Source organism: Protomyctophum parallelum (assembly GCF_964188405.1).
Source record: "Protomyctophum parallelum genome assembly, chromosome: 15".
Taxonomy (NCBI): Eukaryota; Metazoa; Chordata; class Actinopteri; order Myctophiformes; family Myctophidae; genus Protomyctophum; species Protomyctophum parallelum.
In genome coordinates, this window is record NC_139710.1 from 7,648,090 (window position 1) to 7,670,156 (window position 22,067).

General features: G+C 42.0%; 1 protein-coding gene across 1 annotated transcript in view; it reads right to left on the reverse strand.

Annotated features, from left to right (window-relative positions):
• The window catches only part of galnt9 (polypeptide N-acetylgalactosaminyltransferase 9), a gene marked incomplete at its 5' end in the record, with an annotated part of 118,461 nt that overhangs the window by 90,680 nt on the left and 5,714 nt on the right, over positions 1 to 22,067 (reverse strand). The window contains one exon of the mRNA XM_083784803.1: positions 8,845 to 9,028. Coding sequence (XP_083640929.1) covers positions 8,845 to 9,028 — 184 coding nt within the window. The remainder of the gene's footprint in view (positions 1 to 8,844; positions 9,029 to 22,067) is intronic.

The window sequence follows — 22,067 nt, forward strand, 5'->3', positions numbered from 1 at the left end:
GTCAGTCCCATTCAATCTTCCCAATGTAAAGTGAGTGGTGAGGTCAAAGTAACAAGTATGCAGGTCTCTCTCTCTCCCTCTCTCTCTATCTATCTCTCTGTCTATGAGCCATCTGGGAGGAGCTGGCCTGCTGGCACCATGCTCTGAGTATGTGTGTAGTGGCCTGGTGCCCTGCATGGTGGAGCAAGATATGAGCTTGTGTCTGCAGCATCCAAAGACATGAGTGGAGACAGAGGGGGGGCGGGGGACAGGAGGTGGTACATGACAGCCTCACAGCAGATGGATCCCAGTGTGGCGCTAATGTTACATCCTTCCATCTCAACCCCCCGGAGGCTTAGGTGGTTCAGATGGGAGTTGTAGTGTGTGTGTGTGTGTGTGTGTGTGCATGTGCGTGTGCGTGCGTGCGTGCGTGCGTGTGTATTTGTGTTCATGCCTGTGTGTTTGTGTGCATGTGTGTGTGTGTGAGCTGGGGTTGACATTAAGGGAAATTTGGCACTGGCCCTCTGGGAACATTTAAAGCATTATTTCTACTGGCCCAAGCGGGCAAGTGCAAAGTCTGTTCTGCTTAAATAGTACTTCGGGCCATCAGGCTATTTATATTGTTGATCCCTGTCATGCATGCATGTGTGTTGTGTTTGTAATTATATAATGTGTGGCCCATGTAAGCAGGTTTTCATCTTCAAACTATGAGACGTGGTAAGAGCAAACGTTACAATTATGAAGGAATAAGAGAAGAGCATGATTCAATTATAGCGAAATGGACAACAAACTGTCTTATAATGCAACCTGTTACAATAAATGTTATTGGCAAAATTACATATTACATATTACAAGATATTCTGTCTGCTTGCCATTGCAGTTCCTTGTTGACATGTGCTGATCAAAATGGTAAATCTGTCGAAATTATCATCCAGTTTTCAATAATCAAGAATACATTGCCCTCATTATCCAACCTCGGACAACATTCTTTGGTCCATGCAATCAGGTCTGTGTTGGTTCAGATTTCATTACCTCGGGTCCCAGGTCTGTTTATCTACCCCAGTGGATCTGAGAAGACCCGTACTCAGCGCTGAATAGGAGAGAAAAGCACTTGCGTGATAGTGATAGGCCTAATGGAGATCTGGTTCGCCAGAACCGCCAATCCCAGTCCTATAGCCACCCTGCATGCAGCTTCCAGGGTGCCTGGTCATAAACTCACCTCCAAATGGCTACCAATTAGACAAGCTGATCAACATGTCGCTTCAGCTAGTAATCAATATTTATATTGAGTACAGATTAAATATGAAAGGTTTCACTGTGTGTCATAGACATTATGACAGTTATTTCCCTCTGCAGCTTCCTCTGGTCCTGGTGACTGCTAGAATGGTGGAGTTATGTGCTCTGTGGAGCACCACTTTCTACAAGTCCGTTTCCATAAGCTGTTTCTACATGTAGACAAGTTCCTCTTGAGCACAAGTGTAGCCTACCTACATTACATAACATAAATCTGACCTAGAGTTCATGAAAGAACTGTTGAACCACAGTACTTGTACAGTGCATACTGGAGAATACTGTTCAGGTCTGTCTATTGAGCCCATTGCCACTTTTCTGTATACATGAGAGTAGACACACAAGTGTTTTGATTGATACCCCTTTCACTGTATCACTTCAATCCCTTCCCATGTCTCCCTGCCTCTCCCTCAGCAACGTTCCTTTGTTCCCGCTCATGGCATTTTCTATTGCCTCTCTCAATCAGGCTTGCCAGCTCTATAAATACGATGACAAATCTGGCAGCAAGTACTGAGGAGGGGGGATTGTTCCCCCTCTTTTTGTGGGCGCTGCAGCTTTCCCATTGTGGCTATACGACAAGTGTGCTGCAAAGGAATGATGTATGTTTCGCTCCCGTTTGGTTATAAGTTGCGTCCACAAGCCCATGTTTAATGAATATTACCATAGTAATGTCTTGTGAGAATCAGAGAGCGGGCACTTGGCAGCCCTCTCATCGCTCCTAGTTGAGCTGTGGTTCTCCAGCCCCCGGATTTCAGTGTCGAGATCGTAAAGTGATATTGCTGTTCCATTGCCCTAGTTACTGGATCCAATTTGGGACATCGCTCAACCTTAAATTTGTACCTGTCTGCGGGAGCGTGGTGGAACCTTGTAAGGCCGTAACAGGATGAGCGATCGGCTCATCTGTTTGTAATGGGACTGAGCTCACCGGTCAGTGCTCATAATTTGACCTGGAACAAGCTTTGACAGAAACAGAGCGCTAGATTAAGACATATCCCCATCACACCTCCTCCTTCTCCTGCTGCTCCTCCTCCTTTCCGTGGCCGGTCTGCTATAAAGCCCAACCATTCCCATCCGCCTTTCTCCCCACTCTACTGGGCACTGTTACTCACTGAAATTTCACATTAACCTCCTATAACCTGCATGGCTACAAGAAAGACCGAAGCTACTTTCAAATCGGGGGAAGCGCTCCTCTCAGAAAGATAATCGTTTGGCTTGTCATTTTTGCGGCTCCCCGTCCAGAGTGATAAATGCAGATGTCGGAAAAGAGCAACAATTTGTGGCAAGAGGGAGAGAGAAGGGGATTGAAAGAGAGATACTTTTGTTTATAAATGTCCTGCTTCTCCGCCCCATTGTGACCTCGTCGATCCCATTTCGGGTGTATCAGAGGCTTAGGAAATGAGGTAGGCCTACTTCTCAGGTCCAACACATGCACTCCTCATATTTGGTTAACGCACTTCAACAGATAGACAAATACCATCCACCCCACCATTCTGGGAAGCACACCATCCTTTATGCTTCAATAGATTTGGGGGTTCAAACACAATTCTGACAAAATACAAATCACAAACACGCTGCACCGGGTGACAACATCTATGGCGTTGATATTAGGCTACAAAAGTGGAAATAAAAAGTAAGCCATAAGCTCAGGCGAGGACAGTCCACATGTAAAATTTCTTTAATCAAACCAATACATGTTGATGGCATTCCTCCACCTACTTTGATCCAATGCCTCCTCACAAACATAACAGGTACATTATGATTCTATTTTATGTTTTGCCTCCTTTAACAGAGCAGTGTAGAGATACAGGAAAGACAGCAATGAGTGAAGGGACTTGGGATGGGACATAAAGAGGTCAAGAGCTGCAGGATTTGAGCCACCAGGACACAAATTACACCATTTTCATTGAGTCATTTGTCACTCTTCTCCAGGGTGACTTACAGCAAGTGTGCAGGAATGGCTTCAGTCAATGTCTTGCTCAAGCCATATATCTGATGGACAAACATCAGATATCACTGAGATGTCAGTGCCGCAGATGGGACCTGCTATCCTCATGACCAGAGTGTCTTGGGTGAGCCATGGTCATGTTAACCCAGCCTCAGTCAGATACTCAGATTATTATCCTCCATATATCAGGTAAGAAGGTCAACCACTGGAAGTTACTGGTGAGGCAGCAGGCAGTGAATGCGGGGATAATAGGTTTCTATATAGAACCTCAAACGGTCTCTTGACAAATCCAAACCGCAGCAAAAGCTGATAAGCAACTGTAATTAGTATGATTAGGTTCCACAGTAATGTGCAGTGGAGGGGGAAGCCCTCCACTGCAAGGAAGGGGGGGGGGGGGGGCATGCAATCAATATCTTATCTAGTGACTGAGAGAGGAGAGAGAGAGAGAGAGAGAGGCACTCATTCATCAATCTAACATAGAAACCAACGCAGATCCAACGACAGGAATCATCTCACAACAGAGCTCACGTGTGATTTATGACAATTTAAAATATCGCACCCTTAAATATTCTCATTCCAGAGACCTCGAGGCCCTCAAGTTTAGGACATTATAAGCGGAATAAGGCCAAGAAGAGAAACTTCTCTGACTTGGAGATTCACAACTTAAGGCCAATTGAACCAACTAAAATGTGTCATTACAAGAGGTTACAATAAATTACTGCAGTAAACAACAGCAGAGACAGAGTAAACTACTGGCTATCAACAACTTATATAAAACCACCAATTAAACCATGACAAAGCCTAGCCATATGTCCTGTGTGTTGTTTATTATTATTATTATTATGACTGGTATTATTATTGTCTCCACCAGGCCGAAGGCATGGGGGGAGAGTATGTTTTGCACTCCGTCCGTCCGTCCGTGTGTCCGTGAGCAGCTAATCTCCGGCACCGTTAACCCGGTCGATGCCAAATTTTGCACACACACTCCCTGGATGCCAACGATGAACCTCTGCCCCAAAATTTCCAGAACGGCCTGTTATAGCGCCACCAGGAGGCCGCTTTGTGCAAAACAAGTTTTTGCACAGTACACCTACAGATTTTGTCCAAACATCCCGCAAATTGGTACACAGTCTCTCTAGTTCACATCTGGCTTTTAGAGCGCCACCAGGAGGCCGACTTTTGTAAAACACATTTTTGGATATTACTCCTCCGGATTTTGTCCAAAAATCCCGCAAATCGTTACACAGTATCTCCATAGTCATGTGCTCAAGACGGATGTGTCTGATATTTCATATTCCATCCTAATTGGCTAACATTGGCTTTCAATTTTGCAGGATTGGCCTGTTTTGAACAAAAAGCCTCAAATCATGACGCAGCGTGCAATTTGACGTGAAATCTTTCACGCACTTTCCTACTAGGCTGAGGAATATAGCCCACCCATTTCACATTGGCCTGTTATAGCGCCACCAACAGGTGGATTGTGCATGCGTGCGATCAACACGGATCTGCACCATTTCCCATATTCCATCCTGATTGGCAAAGATTGGAACAAACAAACAAAAAACATGTTTATATTACTCCTAAACATTCCTATCCTACTGGTGGAGACCTGTGCCCAGAAGGGCACTTTTTCTAGTTTCTATTAATATTATTAATAATAATATTGACAATAATATTAGTATTAATATTAATATTAATATTTGTTATAATCATGATCGCCATGTCTGTGTACTTGAACGTGAGACACAGTGTACTTGTTATGTATTGTGTACTGCCTGAACTGTAGCATACTTTATAGTTAGGCTACGAGAGACATCTCGGTGACAGCAAGGTCAGCCTTGCTGCAGTAGGCACGTTATTATGTCTGATGTCTTGTGGTCACGTCATTATGATCCAGCACTATATATGTTCCTGTATGTGTGTAATAAACTTTGTGAACCTTTAGCGTGATACTGTCTCGTGTCGCGTTATTGTTCTCCCGGGCCCGCCGCCGCAGTCGCCGTACCGAAGGAATACTTTGTGACAATACGGATTGTCACACACCACCAGCCTGAACACACTACCTGTCTGTCAAACCAGACGAGGGTCCAGTACTTAGAGTTTACAACAATATTAATAATAATAATATTATTATTCATATTGATAATCTGATCCAGATCATTAATCTCAATGCGGAGTCCCTCAGAAATGTCATAAATGCTGAACATTCAGTGTTATTGTGTTGAATTGGATGATAACAACACCTTGAAGCTGGTCTTAGTGCAAAGATAGCAGTGCGCCCTGACTGCATCACACCACACCTCATTTAGGACCAGAACACCATGGGCACTAAATATTTGTATTTAGCCCATTCTGACCTGAGATCAGATTCATACGAGGTTTTCCACTGGACACACACTGGTCTGATGAACCCATTCTGACCTGAGATCAGATTCTAAAAATGTCAGTCGTTCTTCGATTTTTTTTCAAAAATAGCAGACCTACAAGCTCGTATCGCGCCACTCGGTGGCGCGATATGAGCTTGTAGATCTGCTATTTTTTCAATAGCTAAAGCATAACATGATGCTGACGCCAAAATGGGTGCCCGTTCAGAATGGGTTAGACAACATCAGCGCTGGGTGTACTGTAAAGATGACAACTGGATCGCGTGGGACATAGCAATGACAGTTGCGCTGTGCCCAGCACCGCATTGCGCCAGGGCAGAAAGTAGGGCCCCAAAAGAGAAGATCTTCCATCATGGCATTGTCATTCCATCACACATTTCAATTAAAAGCCCATTTAGACTGCACCTCTACAGTACGTTGCAACTGCCTACAGATTAAAGAACCTCCCATTGTACTGAATACGGCATTGTAATCTACTGTATCATCTAACTGTGTGTATCAGGTAATATTTTTCAGACCTGTAAGTTCTTGAAAAAAACACTTTGCTGCTATTTTACTCTCTGAAAGTCACTCTGCATAAGACCATCACATGTTTCTAGATACAAGAAATGTATTTCCTGAATCAGAATGACAATTTCGATCGATCCATCCACAGTATCCACAGTAACATAACATAACATGTGACAGATATGGGTTAGGTTAAGATGTTTCTGTCTTATACTGTAATGTCCAGTTACAGGATGGTGTCACAAACTGCTGTCATCTCTTATCTCTGACTTACCGGTAGTCAGTGGGAAAAGTATGTGCAAGTTCTCAATGAAAATATTAAATTACATACTTTTTATGCAAATACAAATAAAATGCACAGGTCAAATTGTACAGAGGCTATTTGTACAGACTATTTTCTACAGAAAATGTTGGACGCAGAGAGAGCTAAAATGTGGCACTGGGAGAGGGGGGCTCCAGTGCATCTTTACCATGGAAATGCATGTCAGAAAGGCGCTGGAAACTCAAACAGAGTGTGGACACAATTCTACTCAGAGATAAAAAAGAGACTATCTAGTTTCTCTTTGAGGTGTATTATATATTTGTGTTCCATGACAAATGTTCCTGAATCCTGCCATAAAGTTTGTTCCTATAGTAAGATGTTTTTATTTATATATTTACTGTCAGAAATGACTAGTTTCCATGTTCTGTTTACATACGCACACCTCAGCATGCGTGTGCTTGGTTATGGGAGCGTAAACAATTCAGTTTGTGGAACAGAGGCGAGACGCGCGCGCGTGCACACACACACACACACACACACACACACACACACACACACACACACACACACACACACACACACACACACACCACACACACACTGAGCAGTAGGAAACAATAAAAACCACAGCAGTATGAGAAAAAGGGATGGCATACTATGTGGTCACAGCCCTGTGAAATAAGTGCCAAATGTGTCCACAGAAACACTAGTTCAACACTAGTTTAATTCAAACCTACTGTATATTAGATGCAAACCTGCTGACACATGCGCATCTCCTTCTTTATATATTTAAAGAGAGATTGGGCAGTCCTCCGCAATTGTCTTTTATATATATTTTTTCTTTAATTAGGTAGCCAGCTTTAGCGATTTTAACCACTGGTGGAGAAATGCTCGAATGCACGATTCAATCCGAAGGCAGTTTAAGAGTTGATTTTGTAGGCCTGCAAGCAGAGGGTCTCTCAACCCCTCGACCATCAAAGGGCACACTGGGTACTGCCTTTTCCTTTAACAGCTTCCATTTCCTGTTGAATTAGTCAATTGAATAAAGGGTCATTTGGCTAACCCCACCCCTCCTTCATGCACGTCCGTTCAAGTAGCAGTGTCTTGGCTCTGAGCTGACGTTATTAATTAATTAGTAGTGCTTCTTTTTACTCTCTTCCTTCCTCCTCCCTTGTCTCTGTACAAAAAAATAACATTTCCCACATTTCAAAAAAGGCAACAGCAGAGAACAAAGTGATGTGGGATGAAATTAACCTGTTACCCACCACCGAAAACCTGTACAGAAACCCTCTCTCTCCCTGGCCCATCAATGTTACCTCTGCTTGCCTTTCAGCATTATTCTCTTTACACCTTGATTTAAGCACCACTGGCAGCCCGATTAGCCCCCTACGCCCTGACTCCTACAGCACTCCTCCCCCAAGTCACTGTATCACAGTGAGTCCTAAATATAAAATGTATTTAAAAAGACCATTACGATTCTTTGTGGGAATCCATTGGGTGGTCTCTCATGAAAAGGAAAACGATTTCCAGGACCCTTTTGTTTTTCCCATTACATTATGAGCTTGTGCTCTGTGACTATCGCTGTCACCTTGGCAGTCCGGGACTGACAGTCATTTCATGACAGGATTATGCGTGTCTGAAGCAATTTCTTTTTTTTGTGCAGCTCCGAGGCACCCTAGATATAGACTTCCCTCTGGATGAGGAGGCGAGGCACACTGAGATATAGGCCCACTTCCCTCTGGCCTTCTGCACTGAGTTGGACTGACGGAAGAAAGGCAACAGAAGAGGCAAATGGAATAACCCCACACTCACATTGGCAGCGACAACAAGCGGCAAAGCGTCATTCATTTCCAATAGCAGCTAGCCTACACTGAGTGATATGGACGGCTGAGACGCCTGGCGACAACGTGAACATGAGCAGCGATATTATTAAACAATAATGGAAGTTATTTGAGTCAAGAATCAAGAAGGTTTATTTCTCACTATTAACATTTTGTGAGATCCTCAATTTTATTATTATCATCATTAATAATAATAATAATAATAATAATAATAATAATGGTAATAATAATAAATAATAATAATGAAAACTATAAGATGGGATAATAAAATATGAAGAGGCCTTCATAATATCCCCATTGAAGCATATTTAGATATTATTTACAGAATAAAACTGGGGACCACATAATGTACTGTAAACAGCGAGTTAACCAGCTGTAGTTTGAGCCTGCATTTCACAATTGGTGTGTGAATGTGGGAAGTGAGGACGCTGGCGTCGACTGTTCGCCGTTTCACCTCCCAATGTATGAATGAATGAACCATTGTAAAGCGCTTTGAGCACTTGGAAAAGTGCTATAAAAATGCCATTCATTATTCATTAAAGTGGTGAAAAGCTAAGATGACACAGATGTGTTCCAGTCCTTAATGGTTAAAGAGAAGAGCTTCACATAGAGAAAACGGCAATATAGTGAACCTACTTCTTGGGCCTGTAGTCTGGGATGCTCCGGTCGAGGGAAATTCGATCGCTGAGCTGGGCGTTGTAGCCGTACTCCTCGTATTTCCCCTCAGCGTCGTTCAGACTGTCCTCGCCCAGAGTGGCTGCCGCTCCGCCCTGGCCCAAACCCCCAGGACCCTCCACCAGCCCCATTGGCTTAGCAAGGCCTGCCGAAAAAACAGAAAGATAAATCAATCCAACGGCTGTACGCATGCAGCACACAGACAGGCAGAAAACATAGTCAAATGCACACACGCCACACAGTGAGCCATATATATGCATGGGTGTGTACACAGACACGTACACACTCCGCCCCCGGTGCAGTTGGCGAGCTGGCGGTGTCAGAATCCATAACTTCTGGTGCCAAGTTCAATATAGCACAGAAATACACTGTTTATCTTTGCATTCTCTTCTCCTCCAGCCCTACATGGAAGACATGGTCTGTACTGTACACAAAAAAAGAAAGCATGCATGCATGCACGCACGCACGTGCACGCACGCACGCACGCACGCACACACACACACACACACACACACACACACACACACACACACACACACACACACACACACACACACACACACACACGGAGAGACAGGTGAGAAGCTAGTGCTTGGAGAGTGTCAGCTGATTGGCATTCATGGGCTGTGTGAGGGAGAGTGTATGGCAGCTCTGAGACCTAGTGGGACTCCTCTGTAGGGCATCATTACACTGTCTGTCAACGAAAGAGCAGCGAAACAGCCACCCCAAACCTCCTGACATTGCTTGCCATTTTACAGCACAACAGCAAGACAGAAGCGTGCGTGCGTGCGTCTGTGTGTGCGTCTGTGTGTGTGTGCGTGCGTGCGTGTACGCAACATGCATGCATGTGTGGATGAATATGCCATTGTTGATTTTCTGAATCTATACTATAGGCCTACTGTCTAAGGTCAATTACGTAATATCAAGCCTAAAATTCCTGTGTGAAATCACGTGTGAAACTTCCCTTTAAAGAGCACTTTCCTAAAAAAGATTACCACACAACAACAATCAATCAACCACACATAGGCAGGTGCCCTCAGGGGGCACGGTGGCACAGTTGGTAGTGCTGTCGCCTCACAGCTAGAAGGTCCTGGGTTCGATTCCCACTCGGGACGCTGTGGGTGCTGGCGGCGTGTTTCCTCCTCCGCGTCATCAGTGCCCATACCCGAAGGCGGGGTTGGCGAAAGGGCCTTTCTGTGTGAAGTTTGCATGTTCTCCCCGTGTCCCCTAGGGTAGGTACCCTCACAAAAAACATGCAGTAATCCTGGTCACTAAACTGCCTCCCGCTGGCCAGCCGGGGCGCCTGATGGAGGGGAAAGGAACTGGTTGGAATAACGTGTTCCTTCCACGCACTACGTCCAACCAGGGAAACTCCCCCCTGTCAGGTGTAAAGGAGCAACTTGGACACTCAGGCATGAAGGAAGCATGAGTTCAAGTCCGTTGCTCTCCCCTTGTCCCCCATATATGGGGACTAGGTTGGTGGAGGGTGTGTAGAGCCCAGGATCACATTAGATGATTGACACAGGGGTGAAAAATGGGTTACAAAATCGTGGGATAAAAATAAATATATATAAAAAAAAAAAAAAAAGGCAGGTGCCTTTGTGTGATGTGCTGTAGCTTTGCTTTGAGTGACATGCAGTCAAATGTCAGCCATCCCTGTCTTGTTCAAGAAGACCCGGGAGATGTTCATAAATAGGCCACTCCTTTTGGTCTACCGTACTCTAGTCTGTCCAAAAATATGCTCAAAAGAATAGGAACACAGTCAGCATGCAGTGGCAATAATTTGTTTAGGTTTTGCCTGTCTGAACCGCATTGAAGAAGACAAAATATGTTGAGTGCAAACAAATTAATTTTTTTATGTAATGTATGTTACACACTTCAATGATGGAATGAGTGGAGTCCATATCATTTAAACACAAATCTCTTTTAAACAAATATAAAATAATATATACTATATTACAGTGAGTTATTAATAAATTAATTCTTCACAAAACAGAGGGGCCTTTGCAGCAGTCACTATAGCTTTAGCTGCTAAACTGCTATGCTCAACTGCTAAGCAAGACATTACTACACCAAAACAACCATTGTGGAGACAAACAGACAATGTTTCCATCATCAAAATAAATACCCCCTGATAATAAGTGCCTACTGTAAGTTAACCCACTTTATGATATCTCACCTGCAACAAGTCAGTTAAACACGTAAACAATGTATTAAAAGTAATGTCTCTGTCCAGCTTGCATCACGCATTCACAATACAGGATGTATTGGCTACAGATTTTGTCCAAAACTTCTACAAAGCTTGCACTTTCAAGAAGGTATAGCCACCAGCTCACATTGTCATGTACTTTGAAGAGGACCCTAGAGTCTGCCATTAATGGCATTAATGTCACAGACTTAACTTACCATCGCTGCTCTTAAAAAGGCGTATGTCAGTAATGTGATTCCGAACAGACTCTCATGCCGTTTAGCATGACAATGACATTTTCAAAAAGGCAAAGATGATTCTGTCAGAAGTGAAATCTCAAAGGACATGCTGTTTTCAGTCATAATATCGAAGGCATTATGCCATGACGGACAATGGGGATGTCTTGGCTGGTCTCATGTTGCTGTTAGCCGGGGAGCCACAGGCCCAAAATTGGACAGGACCTGTGTGATGCCGTACTTTTTATTTGTGTTTTTTCTATTCCTGTTTCCGTTTCCTGCTCTGCCATTTTTGTATACCACACCATACTGTAGACTCTACAGTATGGTGTGGTATACAAAAATGGCCGTAACTTGTTTTTGCGATGTTTCCGACAGTGTAGACAACCAATACAAGGCAACATTTCCCAAATTTCATCATGATTTAAGTAGCATGTGACAATTGTGACATGTCAAACTAGGGGGTTTTCACGATTCTGAATCCATTCCAAGTATTAGTTTTGCATGAAAAACACTCCTTGGCCTAAATTCGGCCATAGCCACTTGCCAAAATGTGCCCAAATGTGCTGACCTCATCACTTTTGTGCGTTTTTCGTGCAAAACTAATGCTTTGAATGGATTAAGAATCATGAAAACCCCTTAGCTTGACATGTCACAATTGTCACATGCTACTTGAAGACCCCACAATATAAAACTGATCATTACAAACGTACACTGCACAGCTGCTTCCATTAATTGATGGTCATCAAGCTCCTTGGAGGTGTGGCTATGTGTAGCATCATATACCCTTATCTGTGTTGCCTAATTATATTATAATTGTTTAGTGATTTATTTGATTTAGTTGGCTTGAGACAGCCACGAGACAACACCAAGGGAGAGCTGCCAGGGTCTTCAGGGAAGGCATAGCCTGTTTTCAGTGTCTTTAGTTCTTGGTTTGTTGTTTTTGTCAAGTGTTTATTTCTTACTTTTGGTTTTTGAAAGTGTATTGTGGTCAGTATTATTTTTGCAGTATTTTGTTTTGCCTCAGACCCGGGCTGTGACAATCCGTCATATGGGCTGTTCATCCGTTTTGGAGGTAAATATATACAACTAGAAAAAGTGCCCTTCTGGGCACAGGTCTCCACCAGGATTCTTCCTCAGCCTAGTGGGAATATGCGTGCAGTTTCATGGCAATCGGACGCTGCGTTGAGGAGTTGTGGCGATTTGTACAAAGCGGGCTACTCCTGAAAACTGTAGGAGCCAATCGTGCCCAATCAGGATGGAATATGAGAAATCAAACAAACCTGTCTTGATCACATGACTATGGAGATCATGTGTACCGATTTGCGTGAAATTTGGATAAAATCTGAAGGAGTAATAATAGAAAATGTGTTTTACATATGTCGGCCTCCTGGTGGCGCTATAAAGAGCAGATGTGAAAAATTCCAGACAAAGGTTTTTCCTTGGCCTCTAGGGAGTTGGCATACAAAGTTATCTACAGATCCGTGCAGTTAGAGGTAAAACACTTTTCGGCCAGTTATAGCGCCACCTTGAGGCTGAGTTGAAATTGTTCATGTGGCATTTCGTCCTCGGCCTAGTGGGAATGTGGGTGCACAATTTCACGGAAATCACGCGATGTGTTCATGATTTGCAGCATTTTGTTTGAAACTGAGCACTCCTGTGAACTTTGGAAGCCAATCTTAACCAATCAGGATGGAGTGTGAGAAATCTGAAAGACCGGTTTCGTTGAATGGCTCTAGAGAGACTGTGTACCAATTTGCGTGATGTTTGGACAAAATCTGTAGGTGTACTGTGCAAAAACTTGTTTTGCACAAAGCGGCCTCCTGGTGGCGCTATAACAGGCCGTTCTGGAAAGTTTGGGGCAGAGGTTCATCGTTGGCATCCAGGGAGTGTGTGTGCAAAATTTGGCATCGACCGGGTTAACGGTGGCCGAGATTAGCTGCTCACGGACACACGGACGGACACACACACACACACGGACGGACGGACGGATGGAGTGCAAAACATACTCTCCCCCCATGCCTTCGGCCTGGTGGAGACAACAAAAGATCTACATTCTTGGACTTCATCTATTCTTGGAGCCTTGACCGTTTGGCAATGATGTGCGTTCCTTTTTTCTTTTCTTGCCTATACTCTATGTCTCTATGATATACATAATGATATGACGCCACATTTGACGTTTCAGCCCAATAACAGACCCATTGACTTACATTATAAAATTTCAAAAAATATAAAACATAGGTCCATTTGAAAAACATGGAGGTACTTCTGTGGCCTGCTGGTGGTGTGCACAATAAAGTTTGTGCTGATTGGGACAGCAGTTTGCATGATTAGGTCTTGAAACAGACAGACACACACACACACACACACACACACACACACACATAGACTGACAGATTAGATAGGTTGCAGCAGAAGCTCATAAAAATATGAATTGAACTACCATTTTGTGTCATTTATACAGAGATGGACACAGACAGTAAGTAAACTGGTGGTTTTAATTCTATCCATTTAATTAGGTTTCCTGTTTTTCATGTGCCTTTGCACTTTTTCTAAATAGATAGAAAATCTGTGAGGAAGACAGTGTATAGCAATGACTAGCAAAATATATAGCAAAAACGAATCACCTTGTTAGGATGGCCACAAATCCTAGCGTTCTACTGTAGATTTGTAATTGGTTGAATGGCTCCAAACTGCCACCTCCCACTAGAGGGGTGGACTTGGCTCTGCCTACCCTACCCCTTGGCCCTTGCACGAGCTAACTGGTTGATGTGGTGGCATTTAGTGAGGCGCATGGGCGGGGTTCAAATCACGGACGGCCATCTGCCACCTTCCAGTAGGCACTTTTGTCACACATTGACAGTCAGAGACATGCTCTTTAGAAATTAGGAGATAGGGAGGGGGGGGGGGGGGGGGCAGAAAGAGATGGAGAGAGACAAAGACAAGATTAGGGGGTTTGGGGCAGAGGAGGGAGAGAGACAGAAGGATTTTCTTTTTACATCTTTCTTTTTTTACAAGTCATCACATCCATTTCATTGTTGTCAGTCTGTATCTGTGTGTTTGTACAGTAAAGTCTATATCCGTCCATCCGTCTCTTTGTGTGTGCTGCTGTGTAAGCCGGTGACGGTGTCCCTATTTGTGTGTTTTAGAGACTCTCTGTGAGTTAAGCCCTGCCAATTTTTCTGGTCACCATGTTTGTTTGTTTTTTTACCTTTTATCTCCTGCCTCCTCCCCTCTATGCTTCTTTCTTTTTCCACCGGCTGCTTAGAAAAATCAAGATGAGCACTTGTACATAAACTTTGAGATGTGTTGTAGGGTCTAGATTTTGACCCAAGCTGCAGCTAATCCATGAATTTATATTACTGCATATGCTTTGTAGTTTATCCAGAGTTTTAATGATGCATTTAAAAAACAAAATGTACAAATAGTTGTGTACATTTCGAATATGAATACCAACAAACCACTGAATTATAAATGTAGCTAATCAAAAGAAGAAGAAGAAGAAGAAGAAGAAGAAGAAGAAGAATGGTACAAACAGAACTCTATTCAGTGCAGCTCATTAAGTAGACTGAATACAAGCTGTGCTCTTCATCATGGGTTGGGACAATTAGTAATCACACAAAACAAAAGCCTATCTGGAATACCTGCTGTGTTTACAATTAAACAATCCTTATTCTAGGAAGGTAACATTCACCCTACTCAGGGCCGGATTGACCATCCGCCGCTATGTGCAGCTGCACAGGGGCATGTGGCAAGGAGGGGCATATTGAAAAAAAGAAGAAGAAAGAAATCGATCGGCAAATCTGATCACAAAAGCTAAAAGCTGCGCAGTTTAGGCTACATCCAAAAGCATGTCACTAATCTGCACTGCTGTACCTGTCCCTAGTGCCCAGATGGTTTTGGTGCCCTGAAAATGCCCAGAAATGGCCAGAAAATGCAAAAAAACATTTTTTCCCCGCGCCCGAGCGAAGCGAGGGCGCGAGAGTCACATTTCTGAAATGCATTTTACTGGTCAAAAAAATTAAACCAATGTAATTTATTGCAATGGTTGCCAGTTGTATTCCAGTGAAGTTGTACTATTTTACCTATACCGTGTTCCATGTGTTGGGGGTTGGTCGTGTCCGCGCTATGGGGGGGCGGGGGGGGGGGGGGGGGGGGGGTGGCATTAAAAATGATCTGCACAGGGGCAGTCATGGGGGTTAATCTGGCCCTGACCCTATACTGCAGTACAGTATCTTTCATATCTGGAAATGGCACATTAACAAAACATCTTTATTATCCTAGTATATGAGCCAATTACAGGACATCTGCTTCCCCTTCTATTGTAAACACTGGATTCCCTAACATACAGTGGACGCAGAAAAGGGGATGATGATAAAGAACAAAAAGCAAATGCCTCTGTAGCCCTGGCAACATATAGTCTGCACCCACAGCTACAGTATACATATTCCATAGACTACAGTGTACCTGGTCCAATATCAACTCTAAATGTTGCACCTCCGTGGTTTTAAAACTGACAACTTGGTCAACAACAAAAAAATAGTTTTCTGTCTGTTTTCACATGGGCTGCCTACGTGTTTTAGTTTAGTTTAAACAATTTTCGATTTAAATCATTTCTACATCCTTGTAAAGTAGTTAGTTGCTTTTCAGCCTATTTACTAGGTCTTAACAGGTTCTCGATTCTATGGCCAGAAAAGAAATACAAGAGTCCATATACAATCAATGTGATGTGACCTACAGTAGCCACGTGATTTGGTGACGTATCCAATCTCAATGGCCAAGCCCTCCACATGACCTAATATAAGCGACGTGATTTTGTTAAAAACCTTAATCTGGAACACAGACGTGAAGGTCAATTTGTCTCGCCAAAAATACCTCAAGCAAAGCATACAGAAGGAGAAGGGTTAATAGTGCACATGTGCACCGCCTTGTCCTGATGGTCTGTCTGCATGCGCACCATTAGGCTACAGTCCCTTGCAGAATTGATTTGCCTCCATCCCGTTCACTTTCATTCTCTTCCTCTCTTTTGTGGAAATCAACTTTGGTGAACTATGACGGATGTTGCCTTGGCAGGCGATAGTCAATCCTGCATGTGCGTTCGTGTTCTGTATGTGTGACTGTACCCTAAATTATTCATCACCCCAGACTCTATTAATTTACCCTATCCCTAACTACCACAGCCCCATTATCAGCCAAGACCAAGCATTGAACCACTGCAGATCTGTAACAGAATGACATAGGCACCACCACCAAAGACCAATCTGGATTTTTTTTGTATTGTGTCCAAATCCATAACATCTCCCTAGAACTGGCCACTCAAAAATCCATTTGGCCACGTTATTTTGACACAATGCATTAAGTCCATAAAGGACTTAAATAATGGAGCAACCATCTGAAAGTGTCTTATTTTCTGAGATAGAGCCTCAAACTCAATTGGTGAATGATTTAAGAGCAAGAGTAGATTTGTACGAACAAAGTGATATCTAAATATTGATGATAATGGAAAGGTCGAGTAGTACGCTCGAGAAGAGGAAAATAACACATTTTAGAGAGCTTTTCAAGGCAAAAACAAATATCGCTAAAAGATTGCTGACAGACAAGAGCTGCAGAATGCTTTATTTGCCAATCTTGACGAATATTGGGATGTCAACAGTTCATTTTGTTAATAAATTATTATCCCGATGATGTAGGCCTACTACTAAGCCATACAAGAGCAGAATCAGAATCCGTTTTATTTGCCACATTACAGTCTTACAGGTGTAAAGCACTGGCTGAAAAGCTTTTTGGCAGACTATTCTAATCAGAAGGTCACAGAATGCAGATAGTAGCATAAAAAAAAAAAAAGAAAAAAGAATCCTCAATGTTGAGATTTTTTTATAAATACGATAAACAGATCACATCATTAATCTCAACAAGCGTGCTATGGATTTACATGGTGAGATGGGGGTGCATACTTACCGTAGTTTAGACTAATCATTGGTTAGACATGGTTGGTGAGGGGTGCATTAAAATGACCGGATTAAGGTTGGTGAGGGGTGCGTTAAAACGACCGGATTAAGGTTGGTGAGGGGTGCGTTAAGGGTTGGGAGAGGGTTAAGGTTAGGTTAGGTGTGCTAATTTGAACATTTCTATCAGCAATACATAGTCTGCTTTTATTGAAATGAACCCGTCTCTCTCCTCTCCATGCAAAGACCACGTTTTTAAACGTTTTTATTTCGTAAATATTTTCCCCATGCTATCACTTGATTTCCCTGCAGGTCCATTTGTTTTGTCTCCATTTTAAATCTTTGAGTATTGATCATGACGTATGTATGTTCGTATGCATGTATGTATATATGTATGTGTATGTGTATATGTGTACATTTACATGTGTATAGGTATGTATGTGTGTATGTGCGTGTTTGTGTATATATATATATATGTGTATATATATATTTCTTCCATTATTTTACTACTATGTTTGTTTTAACCTGATTGTTTTATATTGTGTCACTGTTCAGCACTTTGTAACCTTGTTTCGAAAAGTGCTCTATAAATAAAATTGACTTACTTACTTACAAAGACGCACCAAGACCTTCTCATTATTATTCAAGACACATGCTTATTAATGGCATTCTTATTTACATAAATAATGAAAAATCAAGTGCTTGAAACGTGGTTTATCTGTCGTTTCGTAGCACAAAAACGATTAACGTTTTTGGTACCTCCCAGCACAACAAATTGGCAACAGGCACTTTCCCAGTGCAATGTATGCATAATATAGCTCAGATCATTAATTATTTTTATAACCTCAATGCTGAGTCTCTCAGCAATGTCATCTGCCATGCTGCATGTGAGAGTTGTTTTGAAATAGAATCTCAAGCACTGTATGGTGTACAGGTATACGCACATTGTGAATGTAGGTGTGCATCTTAATCGGGATAATACGCTCTCTAAACAGTGTGGGTGTGAAAATGACAATAGGACAGTAGGACCATTTGTTTTTCTATGATGTGTGACTCGATTTGAGTATTCTGCTCAGCCACAGAACACTTTGTTCAGGAATCTGAGTTGGGAATATCTGTTACGTGAAATTACAGTTATGCAGCTGCACTTGGATTTGGATATTTCAATTTTAAATTGCACAAAACACATGGCCAACCTTCAAAGGATGTCCCAATCACATACTAAGACCTTTCCCCAAGTCTGCAGGCCTATGTACCGGTAATCATACCAGCAACGTGAGATATCCATCTCAACCCTGCAACCTTCTCTGGCATTTCATTATGGGAAAGAACCAAATGCAGATTGTCAGGTGAGCCGGCAAATGCATTACTGCGATTACCTAAAGGCTGAACAGAATTGATTCTCATCTGTTTCTGAAACTGTTTTGTCGACCACTGGCTCATCTACATATCATTATTTGAATAGATTTCATTTCATCAGCGCTCCATCCATCCCTCGCTATAGCCGCAGCACAATCTGCTGTGGTGTGCTGGCACACACACACGCATGCACGCGCGCGTGCACACACACACACACACACACACACACACACACACCGGTTTCACTGACACTGACAGAGAATCAAGAGTGTTTTGATTGTAAAAAATGCTGAAGAGATATATGAAGACATATTCCTCATCAACAGCCCTGTGGGTTTGGCATGCAAACATAGATGGTTTCTTTAACATCATTGGGCATTATAGATAAGAGGCCTATCTGGAGCTGCAGCTGGGCCTGTGACGCCCCTCAGCAGGAGGGGGCCAGGACTCTCATTGCATATATCAAAATAGGTTGTTACTATAGTCTTGCACAAAATACAGGACAAAACAGCTGGCCTAAAGCCTAATTTATGTTGACACATAACGGTTCTCAATTGAACATAAATGATATTCGGTGAGCGTTGTGCATCAATAATTCATGTTTGGCCTTAATGTTGCACTGATGATGGTGAGGCTATCGAACAGATGAGCCATTTTGGATATAGGCACACTAAGCTCACTGCCAATGCAAACGAATAGGCGAGTGCGCTCCCGGTGCGCATTTCCCGAACGCACCCATTATGTTTAATACATAGAGAGTATATTTAATTATTCATCAGAATGTTTTAATTTGGTAGTTTGTTTTTTCTTACCAGCGATAACAACTTTGACCTTATAGGAATCATAAACATATGATAATAGTCCCACTGTCTGATGTACTGTCTCTGCCTAGTGTCAATGGTTAAATGAAAACCTCATGAACAGGGCCAGTCAGAGAAACTGTAAAGTAACACTATTTCCTTCATGGGATAGTGAAATGTTTATTTTGAGTCTGCACCAATATGCGATCTGCATCTAAATAGCTCATCTGAAAATGTAACAAGTCCAGGCAAGCCTAGATAAGTTGGACCCCAATAAATGCCAGTGGGGATAGTAATAATAATAATAAAAAAAACTTTATTTAAATAGCACCTTTCATGACATAAATTCAACAGGGTGCGGTCGTGTGAATTTTATTTGAAATGACAGGAAGCAGCGATACTGTGTTGAATGAATGTAACAGGGTAGCAACAACATAGCAACCATTTCCTGTATTGAAACTTAATATTAACACACATTTAAACTAACTAGCCATTGAAGATTTAAAATTAATTAGCACTAGGCCAGTGCCCATTGGGAATGATGCCCCATGGGTAGGCATGTCCCTATGCAATGCCTGTTGTACCAATTGTACCCTTTTGTCCCCATTGTCAGAGTACTTATATGCAGTACTTTATCATTATCTATAGTATTTGGAGGCCTGCATTCTATGACGTCATATTGAAGTCTCAGGGTATCCATATGGGCAATTGGGAATAAAGGGGACACAGACAGAAGATAAAGATATCTGTCTCATATACTGTATGACGGAGGCATTTGAAAATTGTCTGGCACCCGAGACTATACATACTGTATTGACTATTTGTTATAACATTGGCCTATAAATATGTACATTGTAAATGTCTAGCATTCAAAACCATACATTTTCTTGGGTGAGTTTCAGGGTGGACTTCTTCCACTCCAAAACTGCTCAACTGCATGATTTTGGAATGTTAGGGGTGGAGGAGATTTAACACCAATTACCAAAATGTATGAAACATTGTTCATGAGAATGCCAAATTATAATAGAAGAGCTATTAGCATTTAGCATTATCTGTCGCCCTACCTTTAATAATATTATAATTCATAATAATACATTGCTGTACAATTATAACACTATACTAATTTGCATGTATAATTTTATTTTAATACTGTATTCAGCCATTCACAACTCACAATTCACAATATTCACAACGAGTCCTAACAACTATTAAATGGCCTTAATATTGTCTATACTTCTGACAGCTCTACAACACTGCTGAAGGTCAACATCCTGGCTTATTAATAAGCCTGTTAAAACAACAACCTTATCCACATGGCAGAGCCTTAAAGGACAACTTTAGTTTTTTTCAACCAAGGTTCATGTTTTAGGTTGTTATTAGAGAAAGTAAAAGATGAGTGTTAAATATTTTTCATTTGTTGCTTTCTTTCGTTTTAGGGATTTTAGCTGGTTTAACAGGGGGGCGGGGGCATTCGAACATGGGGCTAAATATGTATTATTTTACTAAATTTTATAGCGATTTATTTTATAAATATTTACTAAAGTCCTACTAGACCCCAAGAAATTATATTTGACTACAAAAGATCACGGGATCTACTGAATGTGACAAACTGGCATATTGAGCCTATGACACAGTGTGGCTTCCCCCCAGTATAGGCTACCTTCACATTCAGTAGATCCTGTGATCTTTTGTGGCCAGATGTAATTTATTGGGGTCTAGTAGGACTATAGTAAATAATAAAAAAAGAAATCTCCATAATATTTTGTAAATAAAGATGCATTTAGCCCCATGTTTGAATGCCCCCGCCCCCCTGTCAAAAATAGCTAAAATCGCTAAAACAAAAGAAAGCAGCAAATGAAAAGAAATGAACACTCATCTTTTACTTTCTCTAATAACAACCTAAAACATGACCCTTGGTTGAAAAAAACTAAAGTTGTCGTTTAAGCAGTGGAGAGTGAGACCCACTGATAACCCTTGTGTGTCATTCATTTCTGCAAAGAATGGTGTGCTGATAATAATCCTTACTGTTGTTTCTTTTTGGGAGTCATGTGACCATCCACCTGATGTCAAAACAACGTATAGTGTATATTTTTTATCAATTTGTTTGTTTATTTTGTTTCCCGACTTTCCATGTCCTTCAAATCAAATTGGACTTCCCTATAAGTCCCCTGACATGCCATCGTTAGACAATAAACAACATAACATTACTTCATGTTGCTGCCAGACAGCAACATGTAATAGTTATTGTCACTGAGTGAGTATACTCTCTCCAACTATAGAGTGCAATTTGTAGACTGCACACTTGAAAAAAGGCCCAAAGACTTGCAATGTGAGTGTATGATTGAGAGATTAAGTGCACCAATAAAAGGCTAAAACGAGATAATGGAGTTACTTGAGTTGAAAGCATGACAATTTGAAATCATTGACACTGCGCTGAAATCCAATTGAATCATTTTTTCCTATGTTCAGCTGTCCTAACATCGATAATGAATGGCCAGCTTTGAGTGTTTGTTCAAAGTTACAAACACAAACATTGAATGCCATTGACAATGAATAGAGCTTTGAGTGTTTGGACGCAAATTCTGATTGGCCGGAATGACATGATGAGAGATGTAAAATTGTGTTCGGAATGAGACGATGTATGATGACGTATGAT